The sequence below is a fragment of the Papilio machaon genome, chromosome 18 (genome assembly GCF_912999745.1).
Source record: "Papilio machaon chromosome 18, ilPapMach1.1, whole genome shotgun sequence".
Lineage (NCBI taxonomy): Eukaryota > Metazoa > Arthropoda > Insecta > Lepidoptera > Papilionidae > Papilio > Papilio machaon.
This window is the reverse complement of record NC_060003.1, coordinates 1,685,806-1,707,315: the sequence shown is the minus strand read 5'-3', so window position 1 is coordinate 1,707,315 and position 21,510 is coordinate 1,685,806. Positions and strand designations below refer to the sequence as shown.

Here is a 21,510-nt window from a genome sequence, read left to right as displayed (position 1 = left end):
AACGTCCGACATATCGATGTATTCCTTGAATACTAACGATACTACGATACATCAACAATGGTCAATTTTTTTTAATTTTTTTCCGACATTTTCGGACACCGGAAGAATTTTACAGCCGGATTTTAATAAAAATCGATTTTTATGACTTATTGTTCTCCGATTTTTGCAACCGTTATTAAATTATTATTGTTTGTTCAGAATCTAAAAGATAAAAATATGTATATTATTTTCCCTCAAACGTTTTTATAGTTGGAGCCCGCGACTTTGCCTACGTGTAATTACTTATAAAACTTAGCCTATGTGTTCTTCTAGACTATGTTCTACATCTTTGCCAAGCGCCGTTTTGAAGATACCTTCTAACAAATATGTATCCAAATATTCGCTTTTTTACAGGATAGGCAAAAAAATAGGGGGGCAAACCACTGATATTAATTGGTCCGACACCCATGAACATCCGCAACACTAGAGAACCCGCAAATGCGTTGCCGTATTTGTAATATTAGTAAGATTAATATATTAAAGTATAGTTATAATATCTCTATTGGATGTTCAGTGCTTTGACGGTTTAAGTCTTATATAATTTTTCTTTAAAATTATTATCATAGATGCATGCGACAATGACAGACGCCAGCAGCTCGTCCGGTGCAATGCCATGACCACACAGAAGACAGGCTTGAAGTGGAAGCACTTTTGTGTTTCGTCTGATAAGTGTGGTGCCGGAAGTCTAATTTTAGTCCTTTTTCACTTGCTACCCTTTAGATGGGAAGAAAAGGTAGATTTGAAGGAGGACGTCTTTTCTTTACGTCTCCTCCCCCGTGGATCAAAGGCGGGTAACGCATCGGAAATGTCATATGTCTATAGGCAGCAATTACTTCGCTCTTTCGGCGATAGTTAGTCCAAAAAATAACAGTGAAAATGTTTTGTATATTTGTGGGTTGTTTGAAGCTCAGCAAATCGTGAATTTCAACAGAATAAAATAAACTATATCAAAATACCTCAATCTTGGACATAGACTATTTAATATTACTACAAAAGCTTACTCTCTGATAACTTAATGGATCTAGTAACTGGGTTATAAACTCACTTAATATCAACTTAGAACAATAGAAATTGTAAAGTTGCCTTTCCACCGACAGAAAGCAAACATATTTTTATTAAACCATCTCGCTTTCTAATGAAAGTAAATTTAAATAGTAGTATATGTTTCCACAGCTAAAACAGATATAAAAGCAATTTTTAACTTGAAAATATTAGCATATTTTTGTCATTTTCCATTATTTCTTGTAGCATTTCAAGTAAGCTCTAGGCTTGTGGTAGTATATGGTGTACGAGTATAGTCGAACGACGAGACTCAAATCTTGGACCATGAAAATAAGTATTCTTGACCATCACTTTATTTACTATTGTCATGAACCATATCCTAGCACAAACTTCGAACTGAATTGGACCATTCCATAAGCTTGAAGAATGTTTCCCGTTGGGCCGATTGTTCGGTGATAAGCTGCTAATGTTACATCTAAAAGTCCCACAAACGTTGTTTCTTCTTTCTGATGTAGTGGAAACATACCCTAAAAGTGCAGTTACACTGACGTAAAGCTGGTAAGATATGCAAATTTTATTCAAACAATAGATTGAATGCACACCAAGAACTAGACAGATTTACGTAATTTGTTCGTTTAAATAACCTTATAACCTTCTATAAATCATTTCGAATCTTAGAGCAAACGCGGAAGGGAATTACAAAACTTTCGCAAGCCAGGAAATAAATTGAGCCCTTTACTGGATTATATTTTACTGTTATAATTAAATGTATAAACAAGTATATCAATCCGGTATTTTGTAACAAAATATAAATACAACATAGAGCAACATTATTAATTTTTTATTTATTGAGCAAGCACTTTTACGAAATTTTTAGTTAATCGGTTGCAATCGTTTGACGTCATTAAGAAATGAGCTTTATACGATTGACTCAAATGATTGTCTTTTTTACGCTTGTTATTGATAAAATGATGTGCAAAGTGAAATTAAACCTTCTTTCATTCGTATAAAGCTTAATTTTATTTGTGCAAATGAATCTGCTCCCCACTTCAATCTGTCTGAACAGACCCTTATAAAAATATATTGACATATGCCTGAAAAGATCAATAACTTTTGAGGAAGTATTCAGAAATAACAATAGCATTTCGACTTTGAACTCTACCCTTATTATATTAAGAATCTTTGACCTTAGTTGTTAGGTGAATTCTTGCAAGTTTAATATGCACATTTGTGAAACACGCCTGCGCTTCGATGTCCGCCTGCCGATTCAATTGACTTGTGATCGTCTTAATCGAATGCAATTGTCTTCGTCGCGGTTCCGAGAACATTTTATTGCCGGCCCTTGACTTCAGCATAATATTTTACTATTGATTAATACTATTTTTATTATAAAACCTGACATATATGATTTTCAAATTGGCATTACTTTCTCTACGGCCAGCAATATTTGCCCCTGGTTTTGGGGAAGTTCATAAGCGTCTTTTATTTTTTTATATTAAGAACTCTATTACTTACCCCTACCATGTTAAAAGAAATGTATTATGATATCGTAATTCGACATTCCTTTTTATATACATTATATCAACTTTCACTTAGAGGTTTATTAGATAGACTAAATATACCGTTTCAATTGTAAGCATGCATTATTGATTCAACAAAATCAAGTACTGTAAAATGTTTTTGATGTGAAACATCTATAGGCTCACTTGTAAACCGAATTGTTGGCGTGGCGTCGCTTGCCGTGGCGACGGGTCGCCACGCTATACTAAGGTGTACATATATATATTTTATGTGTAGTAGAGTGTACGGTGTGGCGACGGGTCGCCGCGCTATACTGAGGTATACATATATATAATATATATTTTATTTAATAATATTATCTTTTATGCATATTACTTGTACACACACGATGTTTCACATCTGCCAGGCGTCCCATGACGGCTCACATTTTTTGATTACATAAGTTATTTTAGGAAGCGTCTAAAATAATTGAATTATAATAAAGCTCTAGTGAACCCATAAGGGTCATGCCACATGTGTATTTTACGATACAAATATGCAGTCATTTCAGAAATTCACATTTTACAACTCTGATAACTAATCCTGAATGTGTTATCCTAAATAGAAACGGCGAATAAAACCCGCGTCAGGTTGACGTTAACGATGTCATCCGAGAAAATATTATTAGGGTTCCTTCAGACTGTATACAAAAAAAATCACTAGCTGTAGGTTTCCACTGCCGGAACACACCTAGAAAAACATAGAATTAACCATCTCAGTTTTTAAGAAAAATTAGAGGTTTGATAAAACATTCTTGTGTAGATGGTACCCTATGAATATGTTTTATATGTTCCCACCGAGGGGCTAGGAACCTGGACGTGTAGATTACAGGTCAGGTCCGATCAGGCGCTTAACAACTGCAGACCGAAATTTTTTTATAACTTCATATTACTACGGAACCTCGTCTTTTAAATTTGATTACGTCGTTTTCGATTTTCCTTGCAACACCGCGCATAAAAACTAATGGGCCGTTATATTCCCGCGGTGGCAGTGGCGGATCATAAAACTGTATCGTAGCTCCGTGGACTGAATCGAGGTGACATCTCTGAAGCAATCTGTCGACACACGAAAACATTTATATGTCAATTATATTGTCTTAATTGAAAATAATAAGATAGACAAGTGATACGTTTTAAAGACGCTTATGACAACAATTTCTTCCTCGAATATTTTAATACGATGTCACTAGAAGTATTAAAAATAACATTATACATCTACCGTATGTACATGTTTTTTTATATTACAAGGTGGCAAACAAGCAAACGGCCACCTGTATTCGCCGAAATGGCGAAGCGACAGCTGCCCATAGACATCCGCAATCCCAGATGAGTTGCCTACCCTCAATCGACGAAGGAGGAGACGCACAAAAAGAGATTACTTCCCCTTCCTATGCATCACCTCGGGAAAGAGGACTAAAATTAGGCCTCCGGCAGCACACTCATCAGACAAAACCGCGAAATTCCACTTCACGCCTGTCTTCTGTGTTGTCGTGGTAATGCACCGGCCCATTCGTGCAACAGATGTTGTTGTTGCTAGCGTCTACCATTGTTACACAACTTATAGTTGACACTTCACTACTAAAAAATCATTCGTTTGCAACCAGAGTTTAGTTGAATAATAGACATGTTTTTGAACGGACACAAACAATCCACTTAACTAATATAAGACTGTCTTCAGGTGTTCCTCAAAAGAGGTCACACGAACTGTCAAACAATAGAATCTAGAGCATTGAAGTCTAGATTGCGTTGTCTAATTTATCAATTGTCGAAGTAACGATCACGTGGCTGACTGATGTTCTGGTGACGTCTACAATGAACTAGTTTCACTAAGCCAAGGTGATGCGAATTACCTCCCGTATCCACTCGACTCGCCATTACACTGATTTGTGCATCTTCGATAAGTGCCAAGGATAGTTACGTAAAGAATGGATATCGATAAACGTATGCTAAGTAAAGCATAAGAAATGGAACATCGGAAGTCAAAAGAAACGTAAAAACCAGTGACAGGAAAAATATTTATCGACAAGAAAGATTTACCTCCTATGCCAATGACAACAATCCATAAAGAAATCGAAGTTTTATTAATTGTGTCACAACTTTATCCCACCTTTTCTTCTCATAAAACCTTTAATATCTTTGTAACCAATTCGATTTTGGAACCATATTTTCATCGATAAAAGATTCGTAATCGTACGTACTTAAATAATTATTAAATTGTTCAAGAAAGAACTTAGAAAATTTCAAAGAATCGGACAAAAAGAAATTCGATAAATCTTATAGTAACATCACTATAAGTAAGCCCCTACAATGCGCACGCATTAAAATCGTTATTCAATTGTACGCGTATTGTAGAGCAATGACGAGGCATTATCTATATTATTTGGCCGCGGCACAAGGCCAGTATTCTCGTGAGACTCGTCTTGAGAATCTTCATACACCTGGCCATTAATAAAATAACCATCAGAGTAAAATAAACAAGTACTCGTATAAACCTTTTTATACAATAAGTAACTTTATTGATAAGCCAGTTCTTTTCCATGGTTTTCATATACTTATCCATTGGAGACTAGATTTAATCTAGTGAATTTAAGATGAAACAGTGACTAGTAAGGTAATAAACTTTAGAATAATTTAAGTTCTTTACTGCTTAGAAGATAGAATACAATAAAAACTCTGACTTGTTTATGTTTAAAAAAAATATTAATAAAAATGTACCAAAATTGAAAGCGTACCTACCTAGGACCTGCTTAGGCTACCAAAAAGGGGGTAAAATTATAAACAACACACTATAAATATCATAATCATATTGCTTTCATACAAAATGAAGGTAGAAAAATATGGTTTTGTATACCTGTTCGAGTAATGGAAACACGATTATAAGAAACATCCTATAGTAGTATAATTGCCGCTAAACACTTGCAATGCACGCATTCTTAATGTTTACTTATCACTAATTGCTTTAACGCATTTCCTTTAACCGAAATGGTAATTAACGTTTATGGTACAAATTAGATATGAATCATTGGAGAAAGCGATGTGTGGTCCATTATATCTATACAGTTAATAAAATTGGAATGTCTGTATATCGCAAAAATATCCATATTTCGTGTACGTAACAATCCATTTTTTTTAATTTTAGGTATATAATGTATGACAGTCACCGGCGACCGCTAGTGCTTAAATAATACACTAGCTACAATAATACAGATTTGGTAAAGGAAACATTTTCTGAAGAACAGCTTAGTTTCGTCTTTAAGTATCACAGTAACTTATATGTAAATAAATGGTGGTAATAATGAGATAAGAAATGTCAAATGTGAAATAAAATTAAAGCTGAACTAATTAAATAAGTCAGACAAAATTTTGTTCTATACGCAACAGAATATGCTTTTTTTTACTCAAATTAAGTATGTGCGTAGTTTCAAGATATTAACTTTATTTTCTTTCACATTTTTAGTAATTTGAAAAGGATCTACGATTAAAAAGCAGTATTTGAAGAATGTGACAGCATCCGACTCTCTATACTCGTAGTATTTCTAGTAAGAACTACTGGAAGGAAATCTTTGCTCAACTGAACTGTCCATCATAGCATAAGAGTGAATGCATTCCAACATAAATACATACTACAGAAAACACCACAGGAAATGTTTCTTTTAAATCTTGCATGTGAAATTATTTTTTCAATAAAATATAAAGTTTAAATATTAATAAGGTTGTTTGCGAAAAATTAACAAAAAAGCCAACATCACGCGGTGTTCCCAGGCGGTCACCCATCCAAGTACTGACCGCGCCCGACGTTGCTTAACTTCGGTGATCGGACGAGAACCGGTGTATTCAACGTGGTATGGACGTTGGCGTCAAGCAATAATTATTTTACGTAGAGTTCTTTTTTATTTTAAAATATTTTGAGTTATTTAATAAGATGAAGTTTAATTAATACGTGGAATTAATTCAAAAGATTCTAAATCAAAGTTTATGATTTTCTTTAGTTATATTATATTAGTTTTGACCTTAGAAGATAAAGCTTTTGGGTTGAATTATTGACGATTCCTGGTTTGTAGTTTCTTTTGTTCTCTAAATCCTTTGATTTGGTTTCGACGCGGGCTCGTGTGAATTGAATTCAATTTGATGAACGTTTAAAACGGTAAACAGAAGCCGTAAACGTGGAAATTTCTTTGACTAACGTTTCCTTGATTACGCTCGAACTAAGAATTCTATTTCGGTTACGTTTTGTACGTAATTTGCATCCACTGTGACGACATTCGTATTATTTTGAATTCCTTCATCTATGAATTAAACAAACAACATAAATGTTGGAATAAACATACGATAAAATAAAACAGATAGATATTTTCAACGATACAGTTTTATTAACTTTTTTTTTGTTTACGGAATAAGAGTTTTATATCATACTGTCTATTGCCCGCGACTTCGTCCGCGAAGAAATGAAAAAAATCTTTTAAGTAGCCTATGCGCTATTCCGTACAGTAATGTCTTCCAGATTTGTGTAGCTGTTTTGTGTGTTTGTGTACCTTCTAAAAACTTCAATCGATCCATCCAAACTTTCGCATTTATAATATTGTTAGCTTTTGTTCTGCTATAGTTTTTATGAGAAACTTGAGCAAAATATGAAAGTTTAATTTTTCTATTACGTACATAGATACGTATTTGTATATATGTGTACTTGCATGTACAATACTCTGTTATAGTTATAGCAAATCCAAACATGTCAGACTAACTTAATTTAACTAATATTATAAATGCGAATCAGTGGATCTGTCTGCTATCTCCAAAACGGCTGCATAGATATCGCTGAAATTTGACATAGTAGAACATAGTCTGGAAGAACACATAGGCTACTTATTACGTCCTTCTTTTATTTCAATTATTTATTAACTTCATCATCAGCTCACTATACGTCCCCACTGAGGGGCTCGTAGCCTCCCCAAGTTAGAGGTGACTAAGCCATAGTCAACCACGCTGGCCCAGTGCGGTTTATTTGATTTCACACATATCATTGAATTTCTTCTCAGATATGTGCAGCCAGCATCACGATGTTTTCCTTCACCGTAAGAACGTCGGATAAATGTACATATGTAAATCGAAAAACACATTGGTATTTTTGGAATCGAACACAGGACCTGCAGATTGCAAGTCAAGTGCGTTACCCCTGAGCCACTGACGCTCCATTTTACTTAGTAATCGCGAAATTAAATAAACATCTGAAACCACAAGCGCCGACGGGTAATTAGCTCTGCGTGTTAGATAACATAATGATATGAGAACTTTAATTGAAGTAATCCATTAACTATCTCCGGCCTATCTCTGGTGAGTGTGATCGTAGCACAATCTATTACGGATTTATTGCCTGTTGAGTGGCGTCTTAATTGATATGTATCGGTCTATACAACTCCTATACTATTGGTATGTTCTACTTGTCACTTTTACTGCTCATTATGTCAATGTTGGTATTTAAACTTCATAACAAAATTGTCATCTATGTATATATATATATATATAAGAAAGTCGTGTTAGTTACACTATTTCAAGAACGGCTGAATCGATTTGACTGAAAATTGGTGGGCAGGTAGCTTAGAACCAGGAAACGGACCTAGGATAATTTTTATCCCGTTTTCTATTTTTTATTCCGCGCGAACAGAGTCGCGGGTAAAAGCTAGTATAAGTATAACCATAGGTACTTACGTTGTGAGTGAATTATTTGTTAATTTTGTGATTTAGTGTATTAGCTCAAGCCGAGAATCTTATAAGGAAGTGAATTTGGGGAAGGAGATGCATGGGAAGGGGAATTGTTAGCTTACTTTTCCTCTCCTTTTTTTTTTTTTTTTAAAGTCTGGAAATGCATTTGCGCACCCCTACGCCGGGCTGTGCGATGGCGTAGGGAGTGTGGGACTCGCCGGCCGCAGAAGGCGACCGGAATACCCACTAAAACCAGACTGCCCTCTGACGCGTTACGGCGGGGCCACGGGAAACGCATTAGCTTACTTCCGTGACCCCGCCTGCGTTTGGCCCTAAGGGGCCCTCAATTTTGAGGCATGGGGAGAAGGGCAGCAGCAAATTGCCGCCTCCTTCTCCCCACTCTTCTGCGCCGGAGCGGGGGCGCTAGGGGATCCCCTTCGCGCTCCCGCTCCCTCTCCTCCTTCTGCGATATGACAGTTTCGCAGAAGGAGGAGACCGCGTTCCAAGACCTCTCACTTCCCAACATGGCGCGCACGACGCCGGGAAGTGAGAGGTCGCCGCCTATCGCCGCCACCAGGGTGCGGCGGTCTTCTGTCCAGGCGCAGCACACTTCAAGTGTGTGCTGCGCCGTATCCTCATCGGCGCCGCACCCGTGGCAGCGCATCGTCTCTTCCCTTCTGATCCGACACAGGACTTTTCCTCTCCTCCATCAATTAAAGGCAACGCTTCTGCAAATATCTATGGGCGGTCACTTCGCTATTTCGTCGCGTTCAGATGGCCTTTTACTCGTTTACCACCTATTGATGTTTAAAAAAAATCAGTTAGCTTCTGTAATTAATTACTGGAAATCACGTATTTATTATACATTTATAGAAAAAAATACAAGTACTAAAGTGGAATAAACTCTTCAATAGATGAAAGAAATCATTTAATTGCCACACACGTTTGTTTGGCACAAATTTATTGCGAATAAATTATGTTAATGTCCGCATTGCATCACAACGTAGCAATATTCCATTTTAAACAGGGTTACGATGCGATTATGATTTAAGCAAGGCATATTAACTTATGTCATAATTTAAAATAATATTCCACAAGTAAACTGTTAAATAGTACTGCTGTTAAATCAAATTGAAGAAACAACAAAGCAAAAATACTTTCGCTATTTTAGCGAAATCAGTGGCCACTGGCACGTTTGTCACCATTTGCTATGAAAAATAGAAAAGCGTATTCCGATTTAAAAAGAAGATTTCCTTTTGGCCAATTAAGACACAATATTTTGTGTTTGTGTGATTGCAAACAACACAAAGATAACTGATCGACTGACTCTTTACATAAGACATCTATTTTTACAACAATTACAAATAAAAAATACCCATAGAAAGTAAAATACATCTAGACAGTTTCCTGTCCACATCATAGACAAATTAGTAAACAATAGACATATGAATATGGAAACACTCGACGCCTGGTAATATCGTTCGTTACAAGATACTGGCAACCGAGGCGCCAGCTATCATCTTTTTTTTTATTTAACACACAATCGGAATAAATATAAGAAAAGAAGAAACAAAAGTTAAACAAAAAGTATTTAAGTACATGGTAATTTAAATCTTAAGAATTATCCTTAATTAAAAATTAAATATGGCAACACTTCAATAAAATTCAATAATTTAGACAGAATTTACCATCGGAAACTGCAGCAGAATATTATCAACGGACTATCGGACTTTTCTGTATTCTAAAATGTAAACTGCAGTAGCTCACCTCTTTATTAAGAACATATTTAGTCCGATGGCGGCGGAACCTATAAAATTATTAATTGCATTTTAAGTGGTGTTTAATGCGTGTGGTTAAAGAAAACTATGTGCAAAACATTCATCTATGAAAAATAAAAATGGAATATTTCTAATGGGTGGTCTAAGGTAGATGAATATGATAAAAAAGAACGATAGATTTAGAATAAACATTAATACTTATAAAAATTCATTATTTTTTCAAGAGAATGTGATGAACACTTGGTCCATATAGTGTTACTAGTCCGCGACTCCGTCCGCACAGAAATAAAAAACTTTATTAGTAGCTTATATGTTCTTTTAGACTATGTTTTACATGTCAAATAACAGCGAGATCCGTTGAGCCGTTCCGGAGATACCTTCTAACCCATCCTTAGTATTACGAAGTATTTTAAAAATTTTATTTTATATTTTTTTATCTTCAGGGGAAGCAGCTGCCCCCCCCCCCCCTCTGTGTCCCTCGGTGACGCTCATCATTGTAAATTAGCGACCAAATCAAAATGTATTATTTCAAAATTCTAACATAATACACATCGTAGTTTAGTAACAATGAAGTCGCAATTACAATGTAACGGACGGACAGTTTGATTTTTTACTTATTAATATTGATTGAACAAATGAACAACCCCATGGATGCTAATGTATTGATGGGACAATTGGCTCACATCCGCTACGCTTGTGACTAATGAATGCTTTCGATTCCTCACTATGTGTACACCGTGTACAATGTACATCGTGTTCAGTGTACACCATGTACAGTCTACAGCTTGTACAATCAACTGCATGTGCATACGATAGCAAAATATTATATCCAAGGTCAACAAACCTTACAACATTTTGTAACAGTCTTGCGTCGTGTAAATACCGCTCCAAAAATACCTCGCTCCTCTTAAATTGTGAATGCCATAAAAATATTATAAGTCATTTTATTACACGATATACAGGTTGATTCAATTTTTTGTGTTTTTTACTTCGTCCCGTATACTCATTCACTATTATATTAACTCGCACGAGTTTTCACGTGGATTGTAAGTCAAAAACCTATCTACTCCTTGCAAATTAAGGATACAAGATTTTTTTTTTTTGCTTTTTATCTTTCGTCTCAGTTTTATTTTACTAGAAAGAACTTTCTTTTTGCTTTATATAAATTGATAATGATAATATCGGCCTAACTAAATCGGTCTTTCCTACAGCAAATTCAACTTTTTTCACACAAATTTCATTGTCAGCTTAATACATTGACAAACTTCTGACTATTGAATACTATATCGGTCAACCACTAAACAATAGCCAGAAACGGCTGTTTTCTCTGCACAAATGCTAAACATTACTCCTATTATCAAATCCTTGGCAAGCTTTGACTATTTAGTGTGGCGAAAATAGCGTACGATTGTAATAGCTACGGTCTTAATTCGTATTTCGCTGGGCGCGGGCAAAACATCCTGTGAACGAGGAAACTGTACGCGTGCCGGGTAACTTCCTGTGAAACTGACGACGCGGTACGAAGCCAATATTTGTGGATGCGGTATACTCGGGTTCACAATTCAAATGTCAAATTCACCTAAGGGATTTAGATAGGGGATAAGGGGACCCATACTACGTGACCTATTTTTTAAGATTTTTCGACCCCTCCCTCCCCTCGGTGACCATTCGTAGTATATGCCAAGACCCCACCCCTCCCCCTTTAGTTTTCACGTAGTAATTCATAATTATGATTTTTAATCATTTCACAGGCAAAAATTTAAAAAAAAAATAATTTGACTCATACTCGTCTTTATTGCATAAGACTGCAATAAAGACGACTTCCAAAACACATAAAACTTGTAGCCTCCTGGATAGAATCCGCAGAGGTCGCACGCGAGACAGGTTGTCCACTGCACCACCATGCACCAACTGTGAGTTTACAAAACGCTAAACACCGCCCTATATTCGAATATAGGTCGAAAAAATACGAGATTTCTCTCATTAAAATCGACTACGTGACAAAAAGCTGAACCACCCCCCCCCCCTCCCGTGACTGACCGTAGTATTTTAAAGACTCCGCCCCCCCCCCCCTAAACGGGTCACGTAGTATGGGTACGTTCCCTAACCTAACCCAGGGTCATAACCGAAACTCACACAAAAACCTATTGTTTTTTCTCTCATTAGTTTTGATAAAACTGAAATATGAATACATTTTTATCCAAGTGTTTCAACATTGGAAGGTCCACGGTAAATAAATTCTTATACATTGCTATATTACATAGTTTTATAATTTCGAATTCTTTTTTAATTCTAAGTCCCTTCTTTCTTCTTTTTTAGCAGGGGTTTTCGAACTTAACTTTTATCTTTATAAAAAATTGTATAGCTTTAAGTAAACGTAGGAAAAAAGGATCAAATATACCACATCAATAATTTATTTCGTACATCAAGTATATGTAGTCGCATAGCGACTATACTTGTATTTCAACTACATCCATCATGACTTAACTAAATCATTCGTTGCCAAGAGATTGATTCGCAAATATCAAACTTGAAGCCTAGCCTATTTTTCCAACCAAAAAGTAACAGCTGCATATAAAGCCTCTACAGATGAAAAAGGTTAAAAAAATAGTCGCTAATTATTTAATTATCACTTAAAATATTATGTAAGGGGCGACTTAAATAACCATTTCATGATTGTGAGTATGAGGGTGTAAAGCATAACGTTTCCTTAACAAATATACTATCAAATCTAGCCTTACGTAAATACTTAAGACTATATTTACTGTTGTTTTTTAAGTTTGTTCTAGACGTTTCTAGGACTACCTACAGGCAATTAAACCAACTGTAAATACCCAGTGTACACGAATATAAAATTACCTTAACTCAAGTAATATGTTCTCTTAAACTAGACGTGAAGTTAAACAAGGCCAGAATTTATACTGCACAGTTTAAGCGACATTACATCGTACATTATTTCTCATTACAGGCATGAAATTACACCCACACCCCACCGACACACGTACAATTGTGTACAAAGTCGCTTGTGTGTGTAAATCAACGTTATTTATGAGCACTGTACACCGAGAATTTATTTTGTTTCTAGTAGACTATGGCAAAGATCATAATGGAAAATTAAATATCATAACGACCGGCGATTTATGGAACTTACCGTTTATGCTTTACATAGTTTAAACTTTAAATTATATCTAGCTGTGGGCCGCGACTTAGTCCGCGCGGAATTAAAAAAAACGTAATAAGTGGCTTATGTGTTCTTCCAGACTATGTTCTACATCTATGCCAAATTTCAACAAGACCCGTTGAGCTGTTCTGTAGATACATTAAAAAAAAACATCCATCTATCCATCCATCCATCAAAACATTCGCATTTAATATTAGTTTTAATATTAGTAAGATATATATTGTATGTATACTTAGTTAACTTTCTTCATTTAAACCCGAACCCTTAATTTATATATATAACGTATTTTAAAACTCCCTTTTATCTATGTCTAATTTAGATTGTAATAAACTAACTTTTTCTCGCGTCTTCGTTTGCACGGAATTAAAAATAAATATAGTCTATGTTACACAATGATAACGTAACTTTCTAATGGTACAAGAATTGTTGAAATTGCTCCAGTAGTTTTTGAGTTTACTCGTAACATACAAAAATACAAATCTTTCCTCCTTATTATATCTATAGAAACCGCGAGCGAAAACTAGTCTCCCACATAAAGCTCCGTTACTTGCATTCAGGTAATTAGAAAGAAATTAAACTATTTACAAACAACTGTCACTCTAACTGGTCAATTAAAAAGGTACGTGACGATTTCTACAAACGCAATAAGTACTCTCAAAGGATTTGAGCACTTAGAAAACGTTTATAAGCCAGTCTTCAGATATTTTAAGTGGCATCCTTTAGAAGTTACCGGCGGGTAATTGCTAATGGGTTTTGGACGAGTTAATCTACTATTTTTATTATATACCGCCAAAGTGTTAAAGTTATGAACTCAACGGATGTGCAAATCAAAAAGAGAAAATCAAAAATTTCCACTTATTTGTATTGAAAAGGGATGGGATCACTTAATTTTTTATTTTAGGAAAATGACGGTGTTGCAATCTTTAAAACATTTTGTAAATTAATCTTGTACCGAAAATTATTTATTAAGTCATTACATACATGATTAATTCATTATGCTTATCTAAACTAAATGTGATAATTGTTTTTTCAAGAGTTCCTACTCTTGAAAACACAAAAAAAACAACAAAAATTTTATCATCAGTGTTCTAAATTTAAAATTTAAGCAAATGCAACTAAAGATTGCCAGCTATAAATCATAAGGATTTTTTGGGTTGGCGCCAAATTGCATTATTTTTTAATTCAATTGAAATAACAAAGGGCACTAATTAAAACATACATCATTGCAAGTCAACTTTTATTACTCGTTGCGTTAATGACATAGCGCCTGTCACTCTTGTGCTTATTCAAACAACGCTTCTTGATGTCACAGCGACTGCTATAAATACGTCCGGAATAAAAAGTTCAATTTCATTTAAAATCTTTTACATTAACTTCAGTGAATCATTATTTTCTCAGAGTAGCCTTTGTCTTACCTTTTCCTAATTGTAGGTTTAAGGACCTGCCTCAATAAATGAAATAAAGATAGACATTCTTATTGTAATGGTTAGTAACAAAGTAGATTTAAAAAGAAAAAAGTTGAAATTGCTGAGCGACAACTATCTATCTATGACCTACAATCTACACCAAAGACTGTTTTTCGTTTGATCCTGTTTATTGGACATCTTCCAATTCGTCTTAGTCTACATTTTCTAGTTACGGTGTAAATCGTAACGTAGGATACGGTTATAAAGGAATTGAAATCCACATTTCTACTGCATTCTGAATAAAGTTGTTTTTATACTAGACTGTTTATTTAAACCACATTCGTTGAAATTTGATGTCTCATACTAAGAGAAACTGTTTGACGTGAAGTAGTTAGTAGTAGTAGTGTAGTAGTGAAGTGTTACGACTAAATTCTGTAGCAAGACTAGTGTCTATTTTGAATGGTTCCTTTAACTCATATTATATTTATGTTGGCATTTTACTGCCATAGCAAACGGCACGTAGTAAACGACACAATAAGACACGTGACGCTTCAAAGGACCCGGAATATGTACTACAAAGAAACTTTCAAACGATTATTACACGTATTACACTCATCCTTGGGGATAGTGGTTTCCTTACTTTAGATTCGACATACTGCTTATTTCAAATAAGGCTACCGAGTGGTTTTACAAAAAAACTACGTATAGCTATTGAATTGAAAAAAAAGTTTTACACGTTTTATTTTATTTACTTTTTAAATAAATTCATAGACGAAGAGACGGAAAAAATATGTTAAGTAAAGAAAACTTATAATCGTTGCTGCTTCAGCCTTTGGAAATAAAAAAAAGGAAAACAAGTGTTTGATTTTGACACTTACTTGACACTTGCTTGACAAGACATTGACAGAATTACAAAAGCAAATTTTATCATTTATTCGTTGATCAAATTATTATCACTGCGTATTTAAAGGTAATATTATTCAACATTCCGGTTTCGTTTATCGATACCTACACTTCTTCATCACATTCTTGAAATACTTAATTTTTTTACGGTGTATGTCGAACTTGTAACTTTTGAGGAGCTGGCTGTAAAAATATTTGTAATTTATAGTGATTCATTGGCTACATCACAGTAGGTTTATTTACGGCACGGACGAAATTATTGTGCTCCATATTTTGAACGAGGTCTAGTATTGCATTGCATCACTTACAAAAGGTACTTTTTCTTTTCAAGCCAATATGTTTTATTATTCACTTATAAGCCTCTTAAAAATACAATACGTGAAAATTTTTATACTAAACTAAGCTTTTGTCTTCCTTTGTTTTTATTCAAGAATGTTAAAAGCCAAGGAAAATATTTTTATCGCCAAAATTAAACAAAAAATTTAAAGGTACTGTTTTTCATAAGTACCAAGATCTCAAGTACTTCTAAGAAAATTTAAATATACAATCATTACATACCTAAATACAGTTGAACCTGGATAAGTGAGATACCACTATAATCAATAATCTAGGGTTAGAAAGCTTTACATTTGCGAAAAATATTGGACCCTCCATTATGGACTTGGACTGTCCCGTATTAGCCTTGTGGACACATCTACATATCGATGCTGGAAAGCATAAACGCTGTAACCCTTGAAATCGCGAATATGTTTTTCACACGTTAATAATTTCAACCATTATCAAACGATAATGATTTTATTATAGGTTAGCACAAACTACACAACATTGCTAAATACCGCATGCTTGTAGGCGTATCAGCTCACGAGTTATCATTTTTTGGCTCTCCTGTAAAGTTCATACTTTCGGGGTTACAGTGTTTACGCTTTCCAGCGTTGATATGTTGTAATATTATTTATTTAATTTCTAAGTTGATTTTGTATGGACCATGTGTCTGCAAAAAAGTTTTATTATTTTTTTATTATTATTATCCAGGTTCTATTCATTCTCTCACAGTAAAGATGATTGTGACTCATAAATTTTTGTATGCTATTTCATACACAGTTTCCAAATAATGATTACTAATAGTCAATTAATTTGATTGTATTTAACTTAGGTATTTAATGACTAATTGTATTTCTACATCCAAAATTCTACTAATGTATTCAACACTTGTAAATTTAATTTAGTGATTCTTTAAACTTTTATTTTTGTTACAGTACAAAAATGTCTGAACGGGAACCTATCAGTGGTTCAAGTCGGGACTATGGGTCAACTGCGGCACCTCCCACAGTGGGCTTTGCAGATTTCAGCCCGACAGAACTGTATAACTTGAGTGAGGGTATAGCTGATAATATTAATGCTATTAATAGTGGTCTTAGATCATTGGAGAAGATGATGAAACAAATTGGTGGTCCTAATGATAGTGTCCAGTTAAGAGATAAAATGTGAGTATACTATGAAAGTATTTTTGTATATCTTACTAGTATTTGCCCCCGACTACATCCCCACGGAATTTATAAAGATTAATAATTAGCCTATGCGTTACTCCAGATTCTAATCTACATCTGTGGCAAATTTCATTGAGATCTGTTAAGCCTTTAGGAGTTATAATAAATGTAAATCCCTTCATCAAAACTTTCGCTTTTATATCATACTAGCAGTCGCCCGCTCCTCCATCCACGCGGAATAAAAAAAAAAGATTTAATTGGTAGCCTTATTCTTCCAGATTATGTTATACTTTTATACCAAATTTCACTGAGATCCATTAAGCCATTCTGAAGATACCGTCTAACAAACATTCATCCATCCAAACTTTCGCATTTATAATATTATTAAAAACATAGTATGACTGATATAACTTAAGCCTGAATTGGTGGGAGTGTATAGTTTTACATACATATGAGTGTATGTCCATACTGTTATAGCAACACTGGCCCCAGGGTTGAGTGGCCAGTGTGCACCGCGCAACCTTTTCTGTACATTTATTTTTCTTTCTTTTTTCTTCTTGATGTTTATTCATTTTTCTTCAATCAACAAAAAACAATCTTATAAAAAAAGTTCTTTAATTTGAATATAAATATAGCTATCGAAGTCTTCAGCTCATAAACACATACCATTGTACCTCGGAAGGGACTTACCCTTTAACAGAATAGATATATTTTATCACATATTTATAAACACTTTCCACCAATTGGTGAATTAATAGCCAGCCAGAGCCAGGTCGCCATACCTACTAGCCGGATAGACTGTTTGGCCGGACATTTGGTTAGAAAGGTCGAACACCCTATATTATTTAGGATGTTGTCTCAGTATTAATAGGTACACTCTCTATATAAAAAGCCTAACAAAAGCCGGAAAACCATTTATTTTGGCCAGACTAGCAATCAAAAAGCCTACCTATGTCCGGCTTTATCCCGATGCCTGGTTACATGAATACATTAAATTTTGTATGATATAATTCCAGTCATGATGTACAGCAGAATGTAAATGGATCAGTATCAGCAACAGCTAGAGATATACAGCGGCTAGGTGTTATTGTGCGAAGGGGGGATAAGCCACAGAAGTTGCAAGTGGAGAGACTCACTCAGGCATTCAGAGATGCATTGGAAAAGTACTCAACTGTGCAGAAGGTGAGTTTTATCTAGATTATGTCGAAAAATGAATGAATGAAAGTGTTCTGTTTGATTTATTAAATATTAAATGCTATTATAATAAGAATATTTGGATGGATGGATGCATATTTGAAGGTGTCTCCAGAATGCCTCAACGGAACTCAATGAAATTTGGCATAAATGTGGATCATAGTCTGTAAGAACACAGGCTACTTATGTTTTTTTATTCCGCGCGAATGGAGTCGCGAGCGACAACTAGTATAGCATAAAAAAGATTGAAAGAACTGTTGTAAATTGAAGTTCTTTAAGTGTCCGCTAGATGGCATTATTTACTATTAATATTGTATTAACACAAGTGTCAAATTTGATTGAAACAAAAATTTAAACTACCCACAATGAGTTGGTATAATTGTTGACATTGAAAGTAGTTGTTAGATAATTTAGAAGTAAACAGTTCCTATTTACAAATGCCTGTGTCATCAATTATTCATTTTAAGGTAACATTATATATAACTTATTTATTTTATTTATCAAAGTTAAGCTCACGTTTTTGATGATACATAAGAAATTTAATTGTTTCGCCTAAAACATGGACTATTTTAATGTCTTCAAAGTAGTTTTTAACAGTGGTAAATGTAAGCAACAATTAGTTGCATGTATGTGCAGTCTCGCCCAGTACAATACGGAGATCACACAGGACAGGTGGCAAGTGGTAGTAATTCCGTGTACAGTCTAATGAGTGGGCATACCGGAGGCCTATTTTTATTCATCTTTCCCTTCCCACTGTTTTCTTACAAGGGAAGGATGGGAAGGGTATTTGATGGAGGAGGGGATGTAAAGTAAGGGGATTCTCATTTTGTGCATCTCAGTCGATTAAAGATTGGCAACGCATCTAAACTTGTGGATGTCTATGGACAGCAGTTGATTCACCATTACAGTGATTTATGGTACCTTGCTTGTGCCACTTTGATATAAAAAAAAGTTGTTAAGTGATTGTGATTGTGCAGCAAGTGTCAGAGAAGATGGCGGCGTACATGCCGTCGAAGCCTCGCGTGAGAAATGACCCCCGTCTGCTGGAGCAGCAGGCTGTAGCTGATGATGAGGAAGCCGCGCTACTGGCCAATCAGCAGGCACAGGTAATTTTAATATTGATGTAAAAAGGAATTTTTACCAGATTATAATTTTTGAAATATTTGAAGTTGTTAATACATTTTACAGTTAGTTGTAAATAACTGACAATTAATTAGCTGTGACTTTCACTGTACTGTTATTTCTATGTGCAAACAAATTTAACAGTGGTAGACGCCAGCAACAACAACATCTGTTGCACAAATTGGCCTCGCTCAGTGAAATACCACGACCACAAAGAAGACTGGCGGTCAAGTGGAAGTAATTCCAAGTACAGTCCGATGAGTGTGGTGCCGGAGGACTCATTTTAGTCCTCTTTCCCTTCCCACCCTTTTCTTATAAGGAAAGGATGGGAAGGGGAGGTGGATTTGATGGGATGCATAGGAAGGTTAAATATTCTCTTTTTGTGCGTCTCCTCCTTCGTCGATTGAGGGTAGGGAACGCATCTGCAATTGCGACTGTCTATGGGCAGCGGTCGCTTCGCCACTTCGGCGAATTCATGTGTCCGCTTGCTCGTTTGCCACCATGTTATATAAAAAAAAATCACCAATGGGCTGTCATTCTCAGACAGTATTTGTAGGTAACTGTGTAGTGGAAATGTGTGTTATATAGTATAGTTTGGTGTAGGCGCGTTTAGTTCAGTTTGAGACGAGTATGCTCCTGGAGAGAGAAGCGCAGCTGAGCAAGATCGAGGCGGATGTGCTCGACGTGAACCAGATCATGCAGGACCTGGCAGAGATGGTCAGTGCGCAGGCGCAGACTGTCGGTAAGTCATACATTGACAAATGGATTATGTACACTAATATGTATAAATGGACGGTCTAAATCTTTTTTTTTTTTTGTTTTTGAGTATATCATAATTCATGCTAATATTATAAATGCGAATGTTTAAATGGATGGATGGATGTTTGTTTGAAGGTATCTCCGGAACGGCTCAACGGATCTTAATGAAATTTGGCATAGATGTAGAGCATAGTCTAGAACATAGGGGCTACTAATTAATTTTTTTTTTTCACTAACTAGATATATAATAAAAAAGTGTTACATAATGAAATTACAGTTTATTTAGTTTAAATTTTTAAATGTTTAAATCGCAAACCATAGATAAGGGGATTTTTTTTTTTTTACTAAGATTAGTTTATAAATTACCTTGTTCATTATAGATACAGTAGAGAGTCACATAGAGGCGGCTGGCGCCAGTGTGGAGGCTGGAGTGGACGAGCTGGCGAAGGCCGCGGAGTACCAGCGCCGGTATCGCAGGAAGATGTTCATCTTCATCACAATCGGACTCATCATCGGAATATTGCTCATCGTCTGGATCATAAAAGCATTCAGATAGACCTACAATAAATGTCTGACGGTGGGCATAAGTCAAACTATATTATGACAGCACACTAACGCCCCCTTGTTAATATGAAAATAGTATCATAATGGTCTTTTGTTGTCATGTTTTTGGAACGAAGTTCCTTATCGCGCGTTGTGAAAGGGGGCTAGACGGAAAAAATTCTTACGAAAAGTTGTCACGACACTTTTTGCTATAGTAAGTATGTTAACGACGAATGAGCGCTACTTCACCATGGCAACGACGTGACAATATATAACGAAAATTCATAGAAATAAAATGTACTTCTTGTGAAGACTTAAGTTTTTTATTCATAGAATAAACATTGGTTCCTTCACTAATTAATCGAAAGGAACTTCGTTCCATCCGGGTGTCCCAACACACCTCTCAAGTTTTTTTTTCTTTTGTGTAATTTTTTATACCAATACAGGTTTGACATTTTTTCAGACAGAATTAACTGTCACAGCAGCATCTCATCGGTCTAGATATTCTGGTTCTATGTGTCTTAAAGTTATAAACTACTTGTGGCTCTCCTTTCATTATCTCTGACAAAACAGAGACGAAGACAGAGAAGAGAGAATTCTAAGGTAATGTAACACTCGTATAATTTTTATTATAGTCTCATTAGGAATATAAAAAATCTCGTCATATAGCGGATAATGTATGGATTTTTTTTATTAAAAAATTCTTAGATTGTAACATTATCATGATTGATTATTATTAATTAATAAGTAATACTATTAATAGCCGCGAAAAAAAAATTGAAATAATAAAAAAAAATAATGATATTTTACTAAATATATGTTGCAAATTTTGATACATAT

The 21,510-nt window shown here is 35.1% G+C and overlaps 1 protein-coding gene and 1 non-coding gene across 3 annotated transcripts; one reads left to right on the top strand and one right to left on the bottom strand.

Moving 5' to 3' along the window:
- Positions 1 to 6,337: 6,337 nt before the first annotated feature.
- On the bottom strand, positions 6,338 to 6,456 carry LOC123721997. Its single transcript, XR_006756376.1, has one exon. It is a non-coding gene; the product is annotated as a 5S ribosomal RNA (ribosomal RNA).
- A 9,099-nt stretch (positions 6,457 to 15,555) lies between these two features.
- Positions 15,556 to 20,842, top strand: LOC106715384 (syntaxin-12). Of its 2 annotated transcripts, XM_045682207.1 has the most exons (7): positions 15,556 to 15,632; positions 15,774 to 15,878; positions 16,822 to 17,049; positions 18,069 to 18,234; positions 19,224 to 19,352; positions 19,972 to 20,110; positions 20,508 to 20,842. In XM_045682207.1, the coding sequence occupies exons 3-7, from the start codon at positions 16,829 to 16,831 to the stop codon at positions 20,681 to 20,683; spliced, it is 831 nt and encodes a 276-aa protein (XP_045538163.1). In that variant the 5' UTR covers positions 15,556 to 15,632; positions 15,774 to 15,878; positions 16,822 to 16,828; the 3' UTR covers positions 20,684 to 20,842. The 2 variants fall into 2 exon arrangements, with proteins under 2 accessions (XP_045538163.1, XP_045538164.1); XM_045682208.1 differs by lacking the exon at positions 15,774 to 15,878.
- The last annotated feature ends 668 nt before the right edge of the window (positions 20,843 to 21,510 follow it).